A 27,140-nucleotide genomic window follows, 5' to 3' on the forward strand; every position below is an offset into this window, starting at 1 on the left:
ATAAAATATTATATTCTTAAAACCTCTTATATTTACAGATAACAAATATTATTTATTTAAAATACTAAATTAAATACGATATTATGGCATATCGTTGAGAATGTCCAATTGAAGCGTATGAAACCAGTCCTTAAATTATTTGGAAAGTAAAAAGTTAAAAAAAAGACGATTTTTTTTACCCTCTTAAGTCAAACCGTGACGAAAACTGACAGTCATTTAGGGGAGAAACACTGATGAGTGTCGTTCAGGTGAGTATCCGAAGAAGCAGATTAATACAGAAATTCTCAGTGGAAATGCACCTGCTATATTGGGTACCTACGTGGTGACTAGATGCTGCATGGCGGTTGGGGGAGATATTCTACCTGTTGGGGAACACCTGTGCGTGTATAATATTCGATGATTAAAATGTGTAAGAAAATATATTATCTTAATTTATTAAAATTTAATTATGTACTCGTATTATTACAACATTTTTCTTAACTCGTATTGTTATTTGTCCGGTACAAATCTTGCAATTGATTTTTAACTAACTTCCCGACTAGCTAGACATTTGAAACTTTTAGAATATATCAGAACACGATTTCAATGCATTTTTTTAAAATACTTTTAGCCATCTTTAAGTAGAATTGAATTCATTTTCAGTTAATTCTGTTTTGTATGAAAAGTTATTTCGACACCATTTTTGGTTGCTAGGGATCTGGGGTCCTAGCAACTAAATTATTAATATATTCATGCGTTACTATGGAAATCAATATGACATGTCAAGTACAATTTTTTTTGATCGATTAAGCTAATCAAGTCAAGTTTATATGGTTCAACAGAATTTAAAAACGTTGTAAGTATATAAAAAGTTCTTCTTTCTTGTAATTATTATGAATATTATATTGTTTTATTTATTTTAATATTCAATAATATATTTGTTAGTATATGTGTACGCGTTTTTTTCGGTTAATAAAGATTAACTTAGCTTAACTTTCTTTCTTATATAAAAACAAATAACAAAATATCTATTATGTTTCCACAAACAACTGACAGATAACACAATTAAAGTGAAAATTATATAAAACAAATTGTCGCCCGATTAAGAGTTCTTGGCCCATTGTTGTTCACTCATTGTGCCTACATGGGTCATAAAATAATATTATCTGTACATCTTCCACACATATTGTGAAATGTATTGTTTGATGAATGAATATGTAGGCAATCACAGAGATAGACGCGGTTGTGTGGTAATGTTACAGGTCTTCTATTATATGAAGTTACTTGAACCGCGATACGTAAAAGATCAACAATGTTATGTTTCCAAAAAAATGCGGTAAAACCTTCAAAATATGTGTCATATTTATGGATTTATTTTTCTTTGTGATTTTTTTAAAATATATATTATTACTATTGCATCGATTCCTGCAGGTGGGTCTATTCTATACACAAGCCTGCTTTTGGTCCGCTACGGCAGCTAAATAGGGTCGGAAAGTATCGAATTATTAACACTTATTGTAACAATTACAATAAGTTAGCTGTCTGAACTGTCAAAACTGTCAATCTCGGTCTAAAATTTATCACAGCCAAGACAGGTGCTTTTAAAACATAGCACTTTCTGTAACAATTATAACTAAATTATTGTAATTGTTGCAATAAGTGTTAATAATTCGATACTTTCCTACTCTATTTAGCTGCCGTAGTAGACCTAAAGCAGCCTTGTTTATAGAATAGACTCGCTGCAGGGCAATTCTAAATACCTAGTTAACACTGTAATACGTTACCGTTATTTTTATCGCTCTAAAATAACACGAATATTACTACGCAATTCCATAAACAAAGCAGTTATCTCCAATAATTGTTAACACGTGGCACTGTGTCCTAACCCAACCTAACAAATAATCCAGTATATCGGCTATTTTCAAAATGTGTTTGCCGCTGGCTTCCCCATAACCGACTTGTACCAAAAAGGTATTTAACACAACTGTCTACATACTCTGGAATAAACTGATTTCGTAAAAAAAAATTACAAGCTCATGCAGGCACAATTACCCCTTACTTGATTAGAATCAAGATTAAAATGATGTGTTAAAAATAATAACATTTGACCGCTCGCTGTTTTTTTTTTCAGTATACTTTTTATCAGTCAGGCTCTAGGTTTCATACCGATACAGAACTAACACAAAATTATTGGTGCTTATAGACGCATCCTCAAAATTCCTTGGACTGACCGGGTGACAAATGTTGAAGTTCTCAATCGAATGGGGAAGGACCGAGAAGTTCTACGTAGTATCAAAACCAGGAAACTACAATACCTCGGCCACATTATGAGAGGACAAAAATACATCATTCCCCAACTCGGCATTCAAGGTAAGATCAATGGGAAGCGTAGCAGACGACGGCGCCGCATTTCGTGGCCTCCGTGATTGGTACGAGTGCAGCTCCACCGAACTCTTCCGAGTAACAGACGACAAAGATAAGATCGCCTTTATGGTGGCCAACCTCCGCTAGAAGAAGTTAAATTTATTTACGCTCAGTTTCTCAGTAGAGTGAATCCCGAGGATATATGATGAAAATGAGTCATGTTTGATTTATTATTTAAGTATCAAGGCAGCATTATATGCGAAGAGTATTCGATTCGATTCGAATGCAGGAAGTCTGACGGGGTTAATGTCAAATGCATTTTGTTTTGAATGCCAATGTTTGAATGTTGTATAGTTAAAAGAAGTCTTAATTTTCTAGGTTCAATTACTTCCTTGACATTTCTGTGCGTCGAACAAATTTATGTTAACGAAACGAATTGATGGAAAATGTAGAATAAAAATTTAAACAACGGTTGTCATCTTTAGTCGTCTAACTCTCACCATGTATTAAAATTAAATCCTATTGAATTCCGTCCTCAATTGTGATAGTACCCTTTTTAACGAATTATAACTTCTACCGTGCATGCTTGATCATACATATTTTTTTGTATAAAACATTCATCTAATGCAGGGGTTCCCAACCTTTCTGCACTCTAGAGCACATTCTAAAATATCGGTAGGGTGGCGGGCACCACCTATTTTTAATCGACAAACTCCTTCCATAACTTCTCATTTTCCCATAATTTATGTTCTTATATTCATAATTTATTAATAAATAATAAACAAAAATGTTTCAAAATAATAAAACTGTTATTCAAATTGCATACACACAGAGAAATGTATTTACAAAACGTAAACAAAGTAAACAAAAAACACAAATACAAAGAAAACATTTTATAAAAAAATAGAATATCAATATGTCAATGTGAGCTCTGGAATTGCATATCATTGGCCAGTGCCTCATAATTAGGAGAGTATGACGATAATCCTGTTAGCAAACAATCATAAAGATGCTCATCGGTGAGGCACTGCAATACTACTACCACACAACAAACAGACGCATTTATTTTTCACATTAAAGAAACAATATGATTCCTCCCAGTCAGTGTTAAAATTAAAGGTTCGTTGTCTTTTACTCGGTCCACTCATTTTAGAACTATATAGAACAGCGGTTTCCAACCTGGGAGGCGCGCCTCCCAGGGGAGGCGCGATCTATTGCCAGGGGAGGCGCCAAAATTTTTGAATAAATTATTTTTTATACCATAATATCTACAAATAAATAAAAGTTCATATCTTAACGTAACAGTGAAAATTCAGTGCATGAATGTTTATTTAAATATATAATACATATATTTAAATCCTATTAAAAAAATATTTGGAGCGGAGAAATTTAAAAATGGCGCTTTTGCAAACGCTCTGTTTCGGTAATGCACAAAACGACCGCTGGTTGCATGAAAACAATAACCTAAAATTTAAATGTAACTCGTAGCTAAAGTGTCAACTGAAGCGTGTAGGCAGGGTGTGATATTTTTTTTTTAAACTGTTTTTAACGTGATTTCTTTAATATAATATAACAATAATACATGTCTCCACTTTTAAATGATTTCTACGCCAGATATATTGAAGCAAACAAAAATCTATTTCCTGAGCTCTTGGTTAGTTTGCTAATGCATTTTTCATATAATTTTATTAATAGTAAAAAAAGTCGCCTGCGGCGCTGCTTTGTTTCAAAGATATTAAATATTTTTAATATATGGGTGAAAGATCCTGGCCTGTGGGCCCTATTCACTATGTGGAACTCATGATAGAATCCATTAATTTTTGTCAATGAACGATGATGAATTTGGTTGACTTCTTTTAAAATTGATTGTGGTAATAAACAAGCTCATTCGTCTCATGAAAAAAAAATTAATTAAAAAATGAATTTGATATAAGTAAGTAGTAAAAACTTGTGTGTTAAAAAAGTGTCTGTATTATTTAATGAAATAAAGGGGGGGAGGCGCCAAGATTAGATTTTTTTTAAAGGGAGGCGTAGTAACATAAAGGTTGGAGACCACTGATATAGAAGGAATATCAAAACTCCTAATTCGTGTTTCGTCAGACGAAGATGTCTCCTAACTAACTGTCGCGACCCGAACGGCGCAGCAATCGCAATCACAATGACAACAACGCGGTTCCAGGCGGGGAATGCTATTTGCACATCACTCCTTGTACACGCCGAAAACCCGAACTGAGCCGATGATCGCCAAAGCAATCGGGACGGTACGAGCACGTGACTACTGTCATCGGCGTTCATCGGCTCAGTTCGTGGCGTTCGTTCACTTCGGGTTTTCTGCGTGTGTCAGGCTAGCGTGAAAATTCTGTCTCTGTCGAATAGTAGCGGGCACATATGAATCGTTCCGCGGGCGCCATGGTGCCCGCGGGCACGGGGTTGGGAACCCCTGATCTAATGAAAAGCTACTCATCATCATCCTTTTTTAAATATATATAATATCATTGTTTTTCTTTATGGAATAATATTTTTATGAATTGGATAAATTAACAGTTATTTAAATTAATATCATAAATATATTTTTAATTCAACAAATATTTCACATGATTTAAGAATGTAACATACAAGTACGAGTGTAGAGCATAATATGGGCGCGGGTTCGACACGGTGAGTATTGTATTTTTCTAGTGATTATAATATATTTTCTCTAAGGTGTTTTCAAATTATATATTATCATCATAAAGCTTACAGTATACTTACGTATGTAGAGGTTTATTGTATTATTGGAAACCAGAGAACATAGAATTAATGGGAACTGAAATAGGTTCGTAACGGGCGTGGAGTAAGTAACAAACAGGCAACCGATATATGTAAGAATGTGGGATACATTTAAACACGTCTCATGAATACGTCATTCTAAGCTTGTCCTTCGTTCAGTCAACTGCTCTCGGTTTATGCACTGACGCTTATTCAATATTGGTGTATTTGAAGGTTGCAACACACTCTAGTGCACGTCTATAATGTTTGTTTTATTTTCGTAGGGCACTCACACATTCAAAACCCTGCTTCAAAACGTATTGTATTGGGGGTTATAGTATAGCTATTAGCCTATCTGAATTATATTTATTAATCTGTTCTGTGTTTGAAACCAATTTGGGTACCTACATAGTTATTTAAATTGAAAAAAAATGCAATATGAAATTGACAAATTAATTTAATTTAATTAACAATCTTAATAAGTGTTTTTAATTGTAGATAGGTAAGTAGTTACTTTAAATGCAATTTACCTGCAATAAACTGCAAAAAATAATGATGTATTGAAAGTATTTTGTGTATGTCATTGAATACTATGTTTAGAAACCGGATACTGTAATAATTAAAAAAAATAATAAACATCCTTGATAAAATAATGTTGACATTCACTGCAATGAAATGAATTTTTGCAGGTGATTGGAAATTTCTTCGAAACCAGTCATACTCAAAGCAGATAGGTACTTACCTCTACCGCTAACCATAAGCTATTGGATCATTTAACATGAATTTGTTAGTACCTACCTACTGGTTATAAAACTAAAACATTACAAAATATATTATTTGAAATAAAATTAATACTTATATATATATATATTGTTTATTAGAATAGTATTGTAGAATTTATTTTTCTTTCATTATGATGATATTCTTTATAAATGCCAACAGATAAATAGCCCATATATATAAAATCTGTTGCTTTGAGAACAATGACTTCCTTGGTAGACTTAGTAGTAAATGGGATAACTGGGCGCCAGGACAAATGGGCGCCGGACTGTCTGATAACATAAATATACGTTCGTTACGATTTTATTCAGAAAGTCGACGAGGATTTATAATCAGTTTTCTATCTACTACTTAGTAAGTTTTAATTCATTTTGTTCTTAACATAATGTTTTTATTATAGATTGAGAAATCATGTTTAATATAAAAATAAAAAAAATCTTTTTATTTATTTTCAAATTTCATTCGATTGCGTGGCGTCCAGTTGTCCCGACGCCGAATCGTCCTAGACACGATTTGCCGGCAGCCCCTTTTTCATTTTCAATTTCAAATGGTTTGAAAAATCGTTAGGTACTTACTTAACTTTTCATTATTTATTTCCGGCTATCTTAAATAGACAAATAGGTACACAAAAAACTTTAAATTAACGTACATAACATACACTCAGCATTAAAGCGTTACACGTAACATATTCGTAAATAGCGGTGGTTTTAGGTACCTACGTGGTTTTCGATGGCGCTGACAGGTCTGGATGCACCCTTGTGAGAATGTTCCCTATGCGATAAACTGCCATTACAATATGTATTACAATACAATACTATAATTTAGGTTGTCAGTATTTTTTATACTTAAATTATTACCATGTTTTTCTTAGCTCGTATTCTTGTTTGTCCGGTGGTTGTGTATCCAGTACAAATCTTACAATCGATTTTTAACTAACTTCCCGACTAGCTAGACATTTGAAACTTTTAGAATATATTAGAACACGATGCCAATGCATTCTTTTAATACTTTTAGCCGTCTTTAAGTAGAATTGAATTCATTTTCAGTTAATTCTGTTTTGTATGAAAAGTTATTTCGGAAGAAATCCGTAATCCAATCCATTATTATTGGTTGCTAAGGGGGTGGTCCTAGCAACTAAATTATCAATATATACGTGCGTTACCATGGAAATCAAAATGACATTTCGGTATTATATATTTGTTTGTTTGTTGCAAAATAGCAAAAAAATGATTTGTTGACAATTGCCTTATTTGTCCTAAATTATTAATACATAGAATTGTCAAGTTTATATGATTCAACAGAAAATTTAAAAACGTGGTATATAAAAAGTTCTTTTGATCTTTTAATTATTTTTAAACTAAGATGTTGATTCTTTTTAATAAAGCGATCGCATCGTCTGCTTTACTGAAAACAGCCTCTGCTCTCAAAAGTTATAATAATATTTGTAATCGATGCTTCATTTGCCACCCTTTATAATATGACGCCCCTATGCGACGCTTGATTTACTTACTAAATATAACGGAACGTCACTGGTTGAGAAAGCTATGGCCCATTAGGTTTGGATAATAATATTGCTGTTAAATATTTATATCATTATCAGGGGCGCGACAACCCGGTGTGGGTCCTGGCCTCCTCCAACAGCTCTCTCCACCTATTCCTATCTACTGTGGCCGCTTTCCAGAATACGGCAGTCACAGTCACTGGCAGCTCCATCCAACCAGCTAATCTTTGGCCTGCCTCTTCTTTTACGCCCTATTGGATTGCTGAACATCACTCTCTTTGCAGGTTCATTGTCATTCATACGGTGCACATGACCTAGCCATTGCAGTCTCCCAATTTTAATTGATTGAACTGCGCTGCAATCTTCGTACAGCCCCTAGAGCTCAGCATTATATCTTCTCCAATTGGTGCCGTCCCTGATCGGTACATATATACGGCGGAGAATTTTTCTTTCAAAGATGTTTAGGGCTCGTTCATTTCGCAGAGTTAATGTTCAGGTTTCCGATGCGTATGTGAGCACTGGCTTTACAAGTGTCTGGTAAAGAGTGCTTTTAGTTCGCCGAGATAGTATGCGGGTCTTAAAATGTCTTAACAAGCCAAAGTAGCATTTATTCGCAGACATGATTGTCTTGTTGATTTCTTCTGTAATATCATTATGTCGAGTTACAAGAGATCCAAGGTATATGAAACTGTCGACCGTATCAAACTTGTATGCACCAATATCTAACTTTGGTGCGCCTTCTCGTGGTGTGACATAGACAGGCAGGCATGTATTTAGTTTTTGCCTCGTTTGTTAAATAACTATATACTTAATATTTATTTATATTGAATACAAAAACAAAGATAAAGCGGACATTATATGTATTTTTATCCTTGAGTTTAATAATGCTGACCCATTGCGTGTCTTTTTATTTTAATTGTTGTTAGTAATTAAAAAGTGCGTTTGTATAAAAATAAATGATACTTGACGTGAGTAGGTATTAACACAAAGGATTTTTGCAATTAATTGATTTGTTTGAAAGGTGAGCAAGATTCATTTGAAAGTTTTAGCATTCATTATAAGTCATACAGTACCCTACTGATTATAACGAAACATCTATTGATTTCTGTCACAATATATACACATTAAATTAATTGGTTCAATAAGGTGAGTTTAGGTGAGATTATGATGTGTGTTATAAAATTTTAAGCTTCGGACTATACGAACTGATATTATTAAAAATAATGCTTTTTCACAATGTGTAATTTTTAGGAATTTTATATGTGCATTTAGAACTGGTAAAACGAATTATCTTGAGAAACACGTTCTCCAAATTAAATACGATAAGATAAATACATACTTATTAGTAAATAATTACAAGATAAAAATAACTTTTTATATACAACGTTTTTAAATTTTCTGTTGAATCATATAAACTTGACTTGACTAGCTTAAACGATCAAAAAAAAATGTATTTGATAGAAATAATACTAAAATGTCATTTCGACACTCATATTGATTTCCATAGTAACGCACGTATATATTAATAATTTAGTTGTTAGGACCCTAGCAACCAATAATAGTGGATTGGATTACGGATTTCTTCCGAAATAACTTTTCATACAAAACAGAATTAACTGAAAATGAATTTAATTCTACTTAAAAATGGCTAAAAGTATTAAAAAAATGCATTGGCATCGTGTTCTGATATATTCTAAAAGTTTAAAATGTCTAGCTAGTCGGGAAGTTAGTTAAAAATCGATTGCAAGATTTGTACCGGACAAACCACCACCGGACAAATAAGAATACGACCTAATAAAAACGTTGTAAAATACAGCTCGCCGTTTAGTTCTGACCTTGTCAAGTTTACATTAAAGTTCAGAATAAATCGTCACTGTTCTGGCAGAAAACACTAATTCGAAAAAAATACATATTGAGTTAGTACCAAAATGTTCCTTATTTCAAACTTTACCGTCTAGAAACCTTCTTAATAAATAAACAGTCTTTATTTTAAAGTCACCCTTTTTACGATTACTTAATAAACTCACATGTTAGACGATTATTTCAAACATTTTAACAACTTCAAAGTCAAATTACTCAAAACTAGTATTCTCCAGTTAGTGTGTTCTGCCAGAACAGAGACGAAATTATCAAATAATATTTCGTTGGACGATAATTGGCTGACTGTATAACTCCACACATTAAATTGAAAATTATATATTTTCTACAGGTAAATTGTAGTCATTATCGTTACATTCACGATAATGATAATTACGAGACAGGTGCATAAAGTGGTTCGATTATAAATTAGTAAAAGTATTTAAAAAAAATGCATTGGCATCGTGTTCTGATATATTCTAAAAGTTTAAAATGTCTAGCTAGTCGGGAAGTTAGTTAAAAATCGATTGCAAGATTAGTACCGGACAAAAAACCACCGGACAAATAAGAATACGACCCAATAAAAACGTTGTAAAATAGCTCTGAACAGTTTTTATTTTTAATATTAATATTTTTATCAAATCTCTAAACGTGTATTGTAACATTATACCTACTTTTATATAGCTTTATGAAATGACGAATTTATTTTAAATAAGCCAGTTATAATCGCTGTTAATTTATTAATAGCGTTGAGTACCTATGTATTCAGTGATGTCCCTATGCAAAGTGGCGCCCTTAGGCAAACTTAGAATAGGTACCGTCTCATTTTTAGTCCCAAATTGTGTGCAAAATTATTAGTTGAAACTACCTAATTTACTATCTTAAACTGGCAAATGCAACAAAAACCTTGAAAAAAATGACTGACGATTGGAGCATTTCTACGAAACCTACTCTCAAATAGTGATAGTTTTAAGTACGTGGAGGTATGTCGCACTGACAAGTTTGGAGGCCCTTTGTGATTTCTTTAAACTAAGATGTCGGTACTTTCGTCGGCACAATACAAAACCGCCACTGTTTTCAAAAGTTGTAATCATATTATTCATTCCTTCATTTGTCACCCCTAAGCAACGCATGGTCTGTCAGCCCCACGGAACGCTACTGTATGTATTGGATACGATAACAAAATAAAACATACTTATCAGTACAAAAAGTTTATTATGTCAAACATGTAAAAAAACACCTATGATTACTACAATTAAAATTATATTTAACTGTTTCAACCCCCGTTGAGTATATAATAGAATTCACCTCACAATTACTGGCCTCGTGTAATTGTTTTGATTCATTGAATATTGTAACGATCTATGTCGCCATTTCCCAACTTATGATAGCTTAAAATTACATAGTGTGTGATTAATTTAGATTGCACAATCTTTAATGGCTGGTGTAAGATTTTTGAACGTTCAGATTGCTTCCAGATGCAGAATTGCTGAGGAATTTGCTAACGGCGCCTAATGTGGAGATGGGGATCTAGAAAAAAAGAAAGTTAGAATTAGTCAAATTATTTTCTGAAAATATTTACTTCATAAATGTGTATAATTTTATAATATTCTCAAAAATACCTATCTATGGCATTGAGATGTGAGATATAATATTATTTAGAATAATTAATGTCAAATCTAATTATTTCGATAATGCTATTTCCGGCATTATAGGCGATACATTATGTTACATAATTGTATAATTTTGTAATTCTGCATGCATGATACTATGATATTTATAGAGATATTGCAATTTGAAAGTAGAAAAACTGGTACGTAGATATTATTAAATTATATATTTTCGACTAAATTAAACACTCGTTAATAATGAACTATGGACACTGCCAAATAAAGGTTGTCATCGAGAATTCTCGAGAAGTAATCAGAAAAGGCCTATCTTGAATCTCGAGAAATAAATTCTTCGAAACTTATAGAATTCGCACTTATCGAGAAATCATCAATGAGATTGTCACTAGACTAAGCTGCTGACTGCAACCGGAATTAAAAAATATAATGGAATATCTCAAGAAAATTGGTTAAAAAAAACGCCTCGACTTTGATTCTGAACGGAATTTAAATTTTCCGGTAATTTTTCTTTTTTTTGGCCAAAACAGCTAAAAAAAGTTTTGATATATCAAAAAAACAATCACGAATCTAGAAAAATAAATAAAGTCGAGAAATCACCTGAAGAAGAGAATAAGTATTTATTGGTCAGATTGTAAACATTAATATAAGATTTAACTGCAGATGCAATTTGAATTTGAAAGTACACCATCAACATAAGGAAGCGTCAAAAAATCATGTCCAAATAACACAACTATAAATTATCGAATGCACATACCATAACTGCATACTATATGAGTTTATAGTGGTTAGAGATGAAGTAACCTTAATATTATTTACCTAGTGGTTTTGAAACTTTTTTATTTGACGGTGCTCTTAGTATCTACAAGTGTTCTTTACTAAATGGGTAAGCATGCCATATCTTACTATTTTTTTTTCGACCATATCCGATCCGAATATATGTGCCTCCACAGAGTAGAGGTTTGTATTAACAGATTTTGATTTTTACGAGAAATGGATGTCAGCCACTTGCTCAACCTATTAGGTTTATAACCTGACTCACACACAAATTGAAAAACAGTATGTGTACTTGCCAGACCCAAGATTCGAACCTCGGACCCACGGCGTGATAGTCCAACGCTTAAACCGCGCGGCCACCGTCGGCGTTTTAGTCATAAATTTAATTTAAATGTATTATTTTTTTCTACTAAGTTTTATTATATCGCTATTTTAAATGAACTGATGCAAAAACCTGGTGTACATATTTACAGACATACATAGTCCGTTTATTTATACCAACACTAAACATTTGACGACTCCACAAGTATATATTAAACTCAATATTAAAGTCAATATTAAACGGAATCCGTAACACGTGCGACCTCCAAGCAACTGCATAAACCCATATTGCTCTCAGATATTGAATCTGTATATATATATATATATATGGAAACATCATAATATCAACTGGTGCAATTGAATTAACATTTTAATTTTGTGTAGATTTTTGTCAAAGATTCTATGGTGGCGCGGCACAGACTTCGAATACCACTGTTTTAATCCATATAATTCAAGTTGAGTGAAAAGATAACAATTATAATGATTCTTGTAAAAATAAGATGTCTATACACCGAGTGTTGCAACAATTTTGGGAGTAACTCAATAGCTAAAAACCCTTACGTTGAAAATGTCCTCAAAGAACGACGGGTTTTTCTGTCCGCCATGGTTGATTGATTTTTCTACGGTGGTTGAGTGTGCATAGGAGGGAACTTGCTGGCTGGGGGCGCTCAAGAACGCGTTGAGGAATCCAGTGCCGAAACCTGAATAACCAGCTGATGGGGATGATTCATAGGAAACGTGTTTGGTGGCCACAGCAGGTGTCTGAAAACAACCAATTTTAATAACATGAAACAGGTGCATAAATAATTATAAAATCGAATATAAAATTATGTTGTGTTTATTCGAAAAATAAATGTTATTTAATAAATTAATGATGTTGGTGAACCGGTGCTCGATATGGATTAATGGTAGAATGTTAGGTCACATCTTCGAACCGCGTGTCTGGAAAATTCACACCTGTCCATTTTCAATGTGGTTATTGGATCCAGAATATAGGTCTAGTTCTAGTAGGTTAACCAAATCATATTGACAAACATTTCTTTGATAGGCAGCCAAGATTCACATCGAATTAGGGGTCAAAGAAGATGGTGATAAAACAGTAGGAGACAGACATTATCCGAAAAATTATACAGTTACCTGTGTAATATTATTTTGTAATTAAAAAAATTGAATTTTGGAAACTGCCAGAACTGTAAAGAAATAAAAACAACCCCACCAAAAAATGTTGTAAATGGACGCTGAAAATATAATATTATGTAGTATCAACAATTTACTTTTTTATAAGAACTTTAATTTAAAAAATGCTATTTTTTGATTATTATTAACAATGTTATACTTACCTAATTATGTAATGGAGATTAAGCGTTGAAACAAATTAATCATTTCTAACCATGCAATTAGCCAACCGACATAATGGATTGTTAATATGTATATATTATAATATCATAGAAAATAAAGTCTGACAAATGAAAAATGTCATAAAATCTAAATATAGTAACTAAATCAAGAAATATTTCAATGTTTTTTGTTGTTGTCAAAATACAGATCTATGCTAATCGTACACGAATAAGGATAAAATGTAATTAACTGTTCACGTATGTAAATATGTGAGTTGTATGACGTTTATATACGAGGGAAGAATCATTATTTTTGTATGCCAATTGCATTGTCTTGCAGTGGGAATCAGGTGTAAATAATATATATAAAATCGTTAACGTATAATCGGTGATTAATATTATACTCCATGGTTATAATACAATGATAATAATTATTGTCATTACACGTACATGTGATATTATTATATGTGTCACTATTTCGATTAACATGCAATGTGTACGATTGCTTTGTGGTCAAACGATGACATTTTATACTAATTTATTTATTGGTTCAGAATCATATATAAGTCGTTACTGTATAATTATCATCATTTGTATTCGATAAACTATTGTATAAAAGAATTTACAGTAAATCTTAATTAATTCTAAATGCACATTGTATGTGCTAAATGGTCAATTAAAATATTTATACTTACACAAAAATAATTTTAAATATAGTGCCCTAAAATTACTAGCCACTCAGTGACGCATTTACTGGTGTAGAAGCCCTACGCACTGACTGATTTTGAGGCTTTAGGCTCCAGCGAGTGAACATAAAAAAGAAAAACTTAAAAAAAAAAAAATAACAATATTATAAAACTAAAAATGCAGGTATTCTGTTATGCTTTGGGAAATATTATACACACAATTTCTGACAAATACGCATCTTTTTTAGATTTTGGTATACTTAATGTAATAACTTTATTAATGGTTTGTTCCTTTTTAAATTTTATCACGAATCCGTTGCATCATTTGCTGCAAAGAAAATCCCCCTGCAGCATAATATTATCATCATGAAAGTGACAAGTCGGATCTCAGAGACTTTTTCTACTTGAACCTATTTATTTATTTATTTATTTATTTATTTATTTATTTATAAAAAAAGAGTATTACGGCATTACAGCTTTTGGCCAATGCGCCATAATACATAATATATACAAATATATAAAAATATCTTAATTACAAATAACAACTAATATGACAAGAAAGTGGAAAAGACAGCATGTGTGAATATTAAAGAAATTTGATAATATATACAATTATAAATTTATCCTATTTAAAACGTCTACAAACATTATATAATTAATAAAAAACAAATCAACCTTTATGGTGCCATCAAATAAGCTAATTGCACGATACATAGCATCATGAAACATAACATCTGTCCTGCGACGAGGTATCTTGAAGACCGTGGAGCTGCGAGTGATATTGGTGGGAACATGAAAATTAATATTCGCCAGTATATGCGGGTTGTAAATGAACCCACGAAGAAGTAAAAAGAAATGCTTTAAAAGAACAATCACTCTTCGGGTAGACAGGGATTGCATTGATAGCATACCCAGAAGAAAACGAGTCGGGAAATTCATTTTATTGTCATTATCATAAGGAAAGAACCCGTATGTTCTTAAGTAGAGAAATCTAAGAAATCTATTGTGGACTCGGTCCAGCTTAATTGTGTGCATGAACCTATTAGGACTCCAAATAATGCTGGAATATTCAAGAATACTCAACACAAATGATACGTATAATGTACGTAGCACTCGGACGTTTTCGAATGATTTTGAAACCCTCATAACAAAACCAAGCATTTTGCTAGATCTAGTACTGATGTTAAGAATATGCTGATTGAAAGTGAACTTTGTATCATACAATACTCCCAAATCTTTTATCTCCGTTACCCTACTCAATATTATACCAGACAATGTGTATGGGAACAATAAGGTGTGCCTTGAACGATTGAATGAAATAATATTACATTTGGAGGTAGCGAATCCAAGTTTATTTAAGATAGACCATTGCGAGATAGCATCTAGGTCAGACTGCAACATCGCACAGCATAATGGGGTTTCAATAGTTCGAAAAAGTTTAAGATCATCTGCGAATAGCAAACAAGAAGAATTGGTTATAACTTTGACAATATCATCAAAAAATATTAAAAACAAAATTGGGCCAAGATTTGAACCTTGAGGAACACCAGAGTTTGTTCTAAAAATCCGCGATTCATTCCCATGGTAATCAACAAATTGACGGCGATTTTTCAAATAAGAAGCAAAAAAACATATTATACTATATGACGCGCCAAATGTACAAAGCTTTTGTAATAAAATATCGTGATCAACACGATCAAATGCCTTGGAAATATCTGTGTACACAGAATCAACTTGAATTGACTTATCCATAGAATTTGAAATAAAATTATTATACACTATAAGATTTGTTACTGTGGACCGCCTAAGTCGAAAACCATGCTGCGAATCGGAGAGGCGAGAGTCTATTTGACGGTTGATGTTTATATGTAATATCGATTCAAATAATTTACATGGAGCCGAAAGAACTGCTATTGGCCTATAGTTAGAGATCTCTGATCTAGATCCCTTTTTATGAAGCGGCCTTAGGCGGGTTATTTTCCATGCATCAGGAAAAGTGCTGGATGCTATGATTAAATTAAATATATGTTTAAGCGGAAAGGATATATGTTCGTAACAGCCCTTAACCACATAAGGTGGCAAGCCATCTGGACCAAATGAACTTTTGGGAGACAAATTTGAAAACCCATATTCCATATCTTTCTCGTCAAAAGCTGAGATTTGAATATCTTGCGTTGCAGACGAAGGACCAGCAGAATCGGGGTCAAGTAGCGGTTCTATTGAGCTATAAAGTGATTCAAAATGCTTAGCAAATGCATCAGATATAACATGGTTCTCTATAGGATCATTATTCAACGTCATCATGGCATTGTCTTTTGTAGTACTACTGGAACTAAGCGAATGAATATATTTCCAAAAACAATTAGGATCTGAGACAATATTTCGACCAATCGACGTTAGATATGATTTGTGAACCGAAGAGATGTCACACTTCAATGAGTTTCTAAGACAGGAAAATTTACTATAATCTGCAGTCCGTCTATGTTTTTTCCACAGTGCATGATAATATGCCTTTGACCTTAGATTATAAATAATTTCTGGCGTAAACCACTTAGGATATGAGTACTTCGGTAGATGAATGAGCCGGCGAGGGAAACAGGAGTCCAGACTATTATAAAATTTATTATAAAAAATAGCTAATGCCGTGTTTACATCAATTTGTTCATATAAAGAGGTCCAATCTGTAGTACTCAAAGAATTATACAGCGCTAAAAAATTTCCATTTGAAAAATTCCATTGCGGATTATGCCTATTCAGTGGAGGAATCGACGAATCATTTCTGTGCGATACATGATTAAAAGATAAAATTGTGCAAGTAGAGGGATGATAGACATCTTCAGGAACGAGAGGCTCATCACACGCGCTGACCACCGTGCAACCAACGTTAGATAGCACCAAATCAAGCGTCCGACCGAGACTATTTTTCACAGAAGAAAATTGTTTTAAATTAAATAAATTATTAAAGCTGGTATAATCAGATTCAATTATACCAGCGGAATACAAATTAAAATCTCCCAAAATAATTAGTTTTTTGTTGGGCAGTACCAAATTTTCTATTATGTGAAAAAAGTCACTGTATGTAGTCGCTGAGCTGCCGGGAGGGAAGTATACAGCGGCCAAGTACAGTGAACAAAAGTTAAAATTAACTTTACACAAATTAAAATCAAAATCATATTCAGTTAAATTTGATCTGGTTGGATATAAAGTTTGTGTGGATAATGCTACCCCATTTCTAATTGCCAGCAAAACGCCCCCACCTCGTCTACCATGTCGACGGTCTGTTCTATGCACAGAATATTCACTTCCGAACAGCTCATTGGCCGATATGGTGTCGTCGAGCCATGTTTCGCTTAGAGCAATTATCGATGGTCTGGCACACAATATACCCTCTTTAAATGTATTTACTTTAGTTTTTAGGCCTCTTACATTTTGATAATAAATCTCGCATGACCGAGGTGCGGAAGTTGTTGAATGATGCTTATTATAAGCGAGTCATGCTGAGGATGGGTGAGGGATTTCAATTGAGTAGTCCGTCATTGATCGCTCCCTCTGCTCCGCATACAGGCGAGCCGGACATGTTGCACTATGGGTCGGGTGGTCATATGGCCGCTTGTGACGGCGGCAGGCAACGCATTTTGGTGAAGCTTCCTTCACGGGGCAGTCCGCACGGTCGTGGCCTGGTTCGGCACAGTAAGAACAGGTGACGTCTTTTGCCGAGCATGATTTGGCCATGTGCCCATATAAGTGGCATTTATTGCACTTGGTTACCCCTAGATAGTTCTGGAGTGGGAAAGAGTCCCACCCCATGTACAGTCTGTCATCTGCAATGAGAGCAGACCACACCGCGGCAGGTACATACGTGATATAATGGCATCTGCCAGTCCTGGGACCCGCCTTGTGGCTGAGGCGTACGGCCTGGTAGGCCTCCTCAGATAGACCCGTTTGCTCTCTTGTAGAGTTGTAAATTGCCTCCCGAAGCTGGGGTTCTGTAGTGGAAGCCGGCATATTAAAAATAATAATGCGAGGCTGCTTTTTTCCTGCAAGTTTAACACTCAGAGCAGTCTCTGAGGTCTCCAGAGCGCTGACGAGACGCTTGGCCTCGTCCTCAGAGCGGGGGTGTACGATAACACCTCCGTTTCTGACGTTTCTAATTTCCGTTATTTGTACCCCAATATCCCTGGGGTTAAGGGACTTCTTGATGAGCTCTCTTGTCGTTTCCGATCGTTTTTCTCCTTCTCCCGTAGGGAAAAAGAGGACTCCAGGCCTTGGTGCTAGCGGCAATAGCGAAGGAAATGCTGACCCGGTGACAGCAGGTGCCGTGAATGGCGCCGCTGCCGGACGCTGCCGCCTTCCTAACGCAGTAGCCCAGGTGGTATCAATAGGGGGGGCAGTGATGGTAGGCTCCTTGTTGATTTGTAATGTGGCAGTTTTGAGAGTTTTCGTCTGCTCTCTTAAATCAGCAATGGCCAGGTTTTGATTTTCAATGCTTAATTGCCTATCACGAAGTTGAATCTGCAGGCCCTTAATCTTGCATTCCTGCGCTACGACTTTTATCTCCAGCTTGGCCATGCACAAATTCTGCCTTCCAACAGCCTCGGAAAGGCTTAGTAGGGCATTATGTAGCTTATCTTTAGAGTCAGCCCTAAGGGAGGAGTGCACTTCATGTAAGCACGTTTGTATGTCATCATAGATGACATTATTTTCAGGCTCGGTTGTGGTGTCCGATACTGCTGAATCTATAACGACGTTGCAGTCGCTTTCGACATCCGACGTACTCGGGGGTGCAGGCTGGTGGCTTCTTTGTTTGGTTTTCTTTTGCTTTGGCTCTCTTTCTCCATCTTCAGCAGTAGAGGCCTTATCTTGTTGTGATTTGGGGCTCTTCGGCGAGCGTTCCTTTTTTGACCGCTCGCGTACGCGTGTTCCGATTCCTGAAGCAGTTTTTGCAGGGCCTGGAATGTCCGGTAGCGATTCCCCACGAGGAGGGGTCCGTTTGAGCGGCATATTACTATGCCTTTGCTGCCAATATGATTTAAATGTCTGAACGGTTGCCACCTTAGGATTTTGCAAGATCACTTAGTTTTACCGGAGTGTAGGTCATTATAACTAAACACAAAGTACGATATTAAATTGTTGCCTTAATCCATAATAATAATAAGAAATTACAAAATTACAATATTAAACTATCCCGTTTATTTATTAACTACAAAATCGTTATTATTAATAATTATTATAAATATAAGATGAACTAAATCGAAACAATTTGTACAACGTTAACGTAACGTTTATAGTAACTGCATTCTTGTTCGGTACCTTGAGTATAAATGAAAGTCATTCATCACTCTCAATCTCAACGTCAATTTTCTTTTATTTCATGACCTTTCATATAAAATGCTAAACAATTTAAAAAGAACAATTAGTAGGCGATTTTTATAACGACCGATTAACCATACACTAGGCATGTCCAATTTGAAGTAGGCTGTGATCAACCATCCACTATTCAGTATCAAAATGCAGTGATCACCACACCCTACCTTTATCATTCTTCAACTTATATAAATTTATTGCATGTGTTTGGCTGAGGATAGTGAGGCGTTACAAATTAAACAACACGTCTTGTATTTTATCATCCCATAGAAACCTTAATTTCCCATTAGTCGTGAAATGGTGGAATTGGTCTTATTTTGGGCAAACTATTCTCTAAACTAGTATTAGAGTTCCGCTCGTTTATAAGTTTTAGACACCAAATGCTATCAAAAACCAATGTCAAAAATAATACTCACTTCGAATCATTCAAAACTTTATTATGTATTATAACAATATTATGCATATTATGCAGGTATATCTACAACAATTAACACGGAGCATGGACGTGGACGTAGTGGGTTCAACAATTACATAACATACTATGTTATATCTCATTAATTGGGAGGTGGCTAAAATCCACGTCTAATTGTAGAGTAGAAGAGAAAAAAAAATGTGCAAAAATAATATCAAAAATACTTGAAAACTCATTTCTCAAATACGACGGTTAAAACTAACCGCTAACCGGATAGTAATTTTCCTCCGGTTAATTGAAAGCCCTACATGGGCCCCATCATTTTTATTTGGTAATTTCATTTTTCGACCAACACCATTAATAAAATGTGTATTTGATGGATGACAGTTAGTTAGGTTAGGTTAAGATAAGACAAACATGTATATTTTCTGTTAATATATTATTATAAATGCGATTAATGTTATATCTAGAATTACCTGTTGTATGTAAACATTACTCTATCTTCTCGTTATTTATAAATGTTATTAATAAATTATTTTATATTTATTTAGAAATTAATATCTCTTTTTATTTGATGAGAATTCAGTTTATTTTATATTCTGTGTGTCTCCACCACCAACCGACCATTCTTCCAACGCTACTCGAAAGTTGTTATTGATTGTCATAAATAGAAATACTCAAGCTTTGGATGCCAAATCTTCGCAGTCAGGTAGTCGACATAACTAATCTCCGTCAGCATTTTTACACAGACTTGTTTTATCATTGAAAATACCTTGTTTTACAACACCTACAAAATCCAATTATATCCCTTTCTCAATATCTAGCTATTCCTAACTGTTGTTGTAATTATTGTGTGTAAAAGTGTAATTTAAATACGTATGCTAATTTTAAAAACGCTTTAAAACACTAATATTAGCAATATTTATATGTTACGTATGAAATCTTTCTAATGAAAAGTAGACATCAATAATGCGGCTCTCTATATATGTTGCCACAGTCTATTTTTTGTGTGCTAAAATCCGGCATCAAATTTAATGGGGATGATAATTCTATTTTTTATCTGTTCTGTGGTTGGACACAGAGTATAGATTAGGTTGAGCAAGTGTTGGGCTCGAAATGGACCGGAGCGCCGTTCCGGTTCGTTAAATAGGTAAAATTATCGCTCCGTCTCGTGGAAAAATATTTTGATCGTCTAAGCTAGATAGCCCATATAATAGAAAATCTAACACACTTATTTTTATAAAATACACATAAAATTGGATCTTCAGAAAATTGCCGAGCGTTCCGGTTCGTAAACTTTTCCATTTCGAGCGCTGAGCAAGGGGCTACCATTCATTTATCGTAAATACAAAGATCTGTTCCTTAATACAACCTCCTTTCTGTGGAGGCCCATATTATGAACTTTTTAGGATCAGACATGGTATAAAAAGGAGTGTTATTGGTTAACGTGTTTCAAGCAAGGATATCGAAGGTAAAGGATATCGACGTGTTTTCTATTTTTACAATAACAATATAATATCCTTGTCTCTCTATCGGCCCGATGTATGTTTACTATTTATAAACATTGGATAGGTTTTCTCTTCTCATTAATTGGGAAAATTTCTTAACGTGATTGTCTAAGCACGTTAATAATGTTAATAAGTAAATTATCATGGCTGAACAAAGGGGTGTTTCGTAACTGTACTCCTTAATTTTAGTTGAGAATACTTTGTATTTCCCTAATAACTAACATAGTATACCTGTCATCCCGGCAAAGAGGTGCCGCCACTCGGTCCTCCTCTAACCCATTTAATAAGTGCCTGCGAAGAGAGGTAACACTATCACTACTTATATTTAATATTACTTACCTAAGTAGTGAGTTTCTTTTATTCACGATACCTATTGGATTTTTCGTTAGTAGTTGTGTTAATTGAAAAACATTTTCAACGTGTTATTAAAGTTTCGATTAATATGTTAGTTAAATTTTAACGGAGCTAATTCTATGTCAATTTAGACATGCATTGTTAGAGCGAAAAAAAATACTAAAATTTATACTTCTTCCTGAGAAATAGCGTATTTGTCGAATTTGACTGGACGAACGCGAGTTTTCTTCTGTGTGTATACGACAGGTACATCTTCTTCCTGTGTATCATTTTCATCGGATACGTATGTGTTGACTCGCTTCTTGGGGGCTCCAATTTTGGAGATTCGCTTATAAGTCCTTCCGTTTGAAGTTTCTCCGGCGATCGACGATCCTGACGCCGCACTGCCGGCTGATGCTGCTGAATAAAGGCCACCGTTTGCAATGGGGTTATTACCTCCATCGATTCCGCCTCCGAGGCCGGCTGCAGCTTTCACGTTTCCACCAGCTGTTGCACCGGCGTATAGCTCACCTGGAAAAAATAATTGGATTTTCTTAAATAAAAAAATAATTGATTTGTTGACAACTTTTCGGGTATAATAATTATTCATTAAGTATATTTTTTTGTTACTGGAAAACTTCATAGTAAACCACAAATTGTCGTACTGCACCTGTTAAATTTGAGAGTATTTTATTATATTCAGTGATCGGTATACTATAATATAATTATTAAATGAAACAGGATTTCTATAAATTTATGTAGGTATTACTTTAGGAAAGATAAACACTGAAGTAGGTACATACTATAATAATAATAATATAATATTATATTATAATTTATTTAGTATGCTAACATTATAACGCCATCTATGAATACTGCGGTGCAATATTAATTCATTTTTATAACAAAGAGTTTTTTTACAAGATGTCTCTATGATCGTTTTCCTGCAGATGGTTGTATTAAAAATTCAAAGCATAATAATTATTGCGTCAAGGTTCTTGAATAATTCTTGAATTTATTGAGAAAAATAGTAAAATTTTTGTATAAATTACGAACTTTTCGTCCTTTAAAACATACACAATAAGAACTATGATACCAAAGACATTGAAGAAAGCCTTGTACTGACTCTTCGGTAATTGCTATGCAACTATGTAGGTACCTACATATAATAATTAATCATCAGCTAATTTGTAACGGACAGATAATTACATCGATTACATATAATGACTTTGAAGCCAGATTCGGTTCATTACTTTATGATGGCCAGGTCATAAAACACAAGGACAAAGTGTCCTCAAATTACCAATATTTAATGCAAGTTTCATTTACATGAAAAAATTGAATGCATATTTTATTATACTAACGAAATTATTGCAAATAGCATGTTCTTTAAACACGTGTTTAAATTTATTCTATATTTTTCTCTACACTCAAGAATTAAACCTTGTTATGAACGACCTCATCCAGAATCTTTCGGTGTTAAAAACGCGCTAGGCGCGTAACCATTAGTTGGACATTAGATATAATTAGCATGATATTTAAATGTGGTAATTAATTAGTAATTATCTGATCAGCAGTGAATGTGTGTACTACTTCTCTTTATGCAACGCCCAATAAGATTATTTTAACGGTACATTATTGAAATTAACGATAAAGCTACTGGTAATGGCAGTTTGGAAGATGGAAGAAAAAAGAGATTTTTAGAGACAGGTTATTTGGAGACGATGAGCAGTGGCCATATCCTCAACGTAAGAAGCAAGAGTGATGAAAGACGAAGAATAAACCATTTTCATCTCACCATTTGCGCGCCCATTTTGTCCGACTGATCCTCCAAGTCCCGCCGCAGCTCGCTGTCCAAACGGAGTACCTGCCTCCGCATGGAGAAGACCTCCAGCGCCTCCATTTCCGCCCAAAAGTCCTCCCAGGCCGGCTGATGCATGGTATCCCAGGAAGTTTACTCCGATTGTTCCATCCTTGAATGATATCAGCGGAGGAATCTGGAAATTAAAATAAAATAAAATGGAATTCAAAAAAATCAGAGTAACTACAGGGTAGAAGAAAATAATATAAATTACGTTGGGTTAAAAAAATATAGAACAATGTTTATTCTTTCTATGTATGTATGCGGTGTCTTCTACAACAGTGGTCTCCAAAATTTTTGATCGAGTACCCGTGAGACAGACAAAAGAAATAACGCGTACCCAATCATAAAATATATTATGAATATAATATGATATGCAAAACCCAGTAAAGTTGTCATCGATCAAGACTTTGACGGTAGTTTTGGTTTATGACTTAATGGGGAACGCGCCATTAAACGCAAGAAATACAAAGCCTCCTGAATATGTATTATCAATATTGAATGTGTGTTGGGTTTACGTGACAAACTTTTAATGCATGATATGTATGATACATGCGTAACTATTAAAAATAATATATTTTTAACACTTGTTTAAGTTTATCCCATATTTCTCCAAACTCCAGAATCGTACATTCTTACAACCACACTCAGAAGGTAATGCACATACACAGAACAGATAATGAATAGAATTCCGATAGGCTATATTCAATAAGCTACATATTGATGCAGGGTTTTGAATGTGTGAGTGTCCTACGAAAATGAAACACCCATAAGGCACGTGCGTGTAATACACCAATATTAAATGAGCGTCAATGCATAAACTGAGACGTATGACGTATTCTTGACACGTGTTTAAGTTTATCCCGGTTCTACTTTACTCGAGATCGGTTTCCTTTTAGTTACCTCCTTACCCGTTAGGTATTTCATTTCCCATTATTTCTGAGTTCCCTGTACACATACTATTATTTTTGTGCTCCGTGATTATTATCATTTTGCCCAATCTGTATTCAATACCGTAAATTTATAAATTTATTATTTTTAAAACAATTAAAATGTCAACTATCTTTGCTGTTATTATTGTATAAAATTTATAAATATACCTAGTTATTTCAATATATTTTCCAAACGTACAATAACTTGACGTTCTTAAGGGGGGACATGCTCGTCGAAGGTAAAAATTGAGTTTTTATTGTATTTTCAAACCATGATCCTGGACACTCCTTAAACGTTGTAGATAATCTATTTATATAATTTTGAAGCCTTATTATCCTTTATAGTTATTTTAAACATTTGATGACTGCATAAAGTATTTTTGTTACATAAAATAGTATTCTTTTAAACCTCTCGCTCTAATGTTTTAGAATAAAGTCATATTTCGGTACATAACTGTGCAGTGGTGTTAAGATTTTTTACATTTATTAATTTTTAAACGCATTTATAAAACCATTAGCATAATTTATTACGAGATAATTTTTGTAAAATATTCACGATAAAAAATTATATTGATAATCTCTGTGATCCCGAATTTGACAAGAATTAGGCATTTTATTATTCAAAAAATCGGCAAGATTAACACATTTCAAGATAATTCTTAAGATATTTATTATAAGCTATGTCTTTGACCATTCAAGTGTGATAAACATCTTATGAATAATGATTGCTTTATAATAATTATTGACCTAATAATAAGGTAGTGTTTTTTTGAAATACGCCATTTCTTTTGTCATTCCCCAGTGGTTAAGCTACAACATACGGCCGTAGCCATAAATTGACAAACTATAATGGAAGTAGGGAGTAAAATGATATTGACGCGCGTGTTTGAACATGTACCGTTTAAAAAAAAAATAAAAAAAAATTCAGTTAGGTACATGTTCAAACACGCGCGTTAACATCATTTTACTCCCTACTTTAATTATAGTTTGTCATTTTATGGCTACGGCCGTATGTTGTAGCTTAACCACTAGGGAATGACAAAAGAAATGGCGTATTTCAAAAAAACACTACCTTATTCTTAGGTCAATAATTATTATAAAGCAATCATTATTCATAAGATTTTTATCACACTTGAATGGTCAAAAACATAGCTTATAATAAATATCTTTAGAATTATCTTCAAATGTGTTAATCTTGCCGATTTTTTGAATAATAAAATGCCTAATTCTTGTCAAATTTGGGATCACAGAGATTATCAAAATAATTTTTTATCGTGAATATTTTACAAAAATTATCTCGTAATAAATTATACTAATGGTTTTATAAATGCGTTTAAAAATTAATAAATGTAAAAAATTTTAACACCACTGCACAGTTCTGTACCGAAATATGACTATATTCTAAAACATTAGAGCGAGAGGTTTAAAAGAATACTATTTTATGTAACAAAAATACTTCATGCAGTCATCAAATGTTTAAAATAACTATAAAGGATAATAAGGCTTTAAAAATATATAAATAGATTATCTACAACGTTTAAGCAGTGTCCAGGATCATGGTTTGAAAATACAATAAAAACTCAATTTTGACCTTCGACGAGCATGTCCCCCCTTAATAAGTGTCTAATCATGATAGTAATTGTATTATGCAGTCACCTTGATATATTTTGACTGATATTATATTATTAATATTATTGACAGTATTAATGAGGGTCTGAGTATGTAAGCGATAGTGAACCCGTGACCTACGATTTCAAAATATCCGCATGAATATTTAAAAAAAATAATGAGAATACAGCAAAAGAAGAAAGAATTGAAAATATCACATTACAAGAATATTATAATTCATGGCCATATTTACTTCAATGAAACAGAAGAATATGCACTGATTGTCAATTGTTTTTTTTTCAATTAATTTGAAATCCGCAACGAGAAACCTACGTATCAAAAAAATACTGTGAATACGTCTAAGATTAATAGACACCATCTTATTATGTGCCAATTTCAGGTATTTATTTATTTAAAACTGAAACATTGTGTACATGACTAATCAAAATTAATACAGACATACACAAAATTAGATATAAATTGAAAAATAATTGGTTATAATAAAATGAGTGATATTAAAATACATACCATAGACAATGTTAAACGATAAAATCAAAATACACCGCAAATCACTGAAAATGTATATTATATATCTTTAGGGAGCGCATTGATTAGTTTCGCACCCCTCGCCTGATAAGCCTGACACGAGGAAACAGTTTTGATCTATTCGATAGATTTATCGATAAATTTTATCATTAAGAGCGTACATAAGTGAAACAGCAAATAATTTCCAACTGTATGTGGAACGAAATTACGGCCGCGTTGCCATTCGGAGAGCGATAGTCAAGGTGTCTGCACGTCGATTCGTTTTGTCATGACGTCGGATGAAAATATTCTTAAATCGTGTAAAGATGACTAAAAAACGTTCCGCATGTACTTGAAAAAGAAAACATGTCAATGAATATACTATTATTATTACGAATTTAATAATAAACATAACATAAAAAGGACGCATGTTGAACTTTTATGACAAATTATATTTCGTTCGGCTTGCGTCATTTGCACCCGCGGCCCGCAATCCGCGTATCGCCTAGTCACGATCTTTTTAGACCATGCCTCAGCTGAGGTATAGCCTTAATGCTATTTCCACAGAGACTCTGACTCTACGGCGTCTTGTTGAACTACCGTCGATTTTTTTGGATTATTT

At 33.7% G+C, this 27,140-nt stretch overlaps 1 protein-coding gene across 1 annotated transcript in view; it reads right to left on the bottom strand.

Annotated features, from left to right (window-relative positions):
- Positions 1–10,424: 10,424 nt before the first annotated feature.
- LOC147065561 (uncharacterized) overlaps positions 10,425–27,140 on the bottom strand; it is a 36,819-nt gene continuing 20,103 nt past the window's right edge. Inside the window, exons 3-6 of the mRNA XM_085956593.1 lie at positions 23,391–23,589; positions 21,786–22,123; positions 12,514–12,714; positions 10,425–10,759 (exon numbers count right to left, since the gene is read on the bottom strand). Coding sequence (XP_085812719.1) covers positions 10,664–10,759; positions 12,514–12,714; positions 21,786–22,123; positions 23,391–23,589 — 834 coding nt within the window. The 3' untranslated portion in view covers positions 10,425–10,663. The remainder of the gene's footprint in view (positions 10,760–12,513; positions 12,715–21,785; positions 22,124–23,390; positions 23,590–27,140) is intronic.

The sequence above is a fragment of the Rhyacophila brunnea genome, unplaced genomic scaffold (genome assembly GCF_057557595.1).
Source record: "Rhyacophila brunnea isolate RB1 unplaced genomic scaffold, BYU_Rbru_1.0 scaffold_6, whole genome shotgun sequence".
Taxonomy (NCBI): Eukaryota; Metazoa; Arthropoda; class Insecta; order Trichoptera; family Rhyacophilidae; genus Rhyacophila; species Rhyacophila brunnea.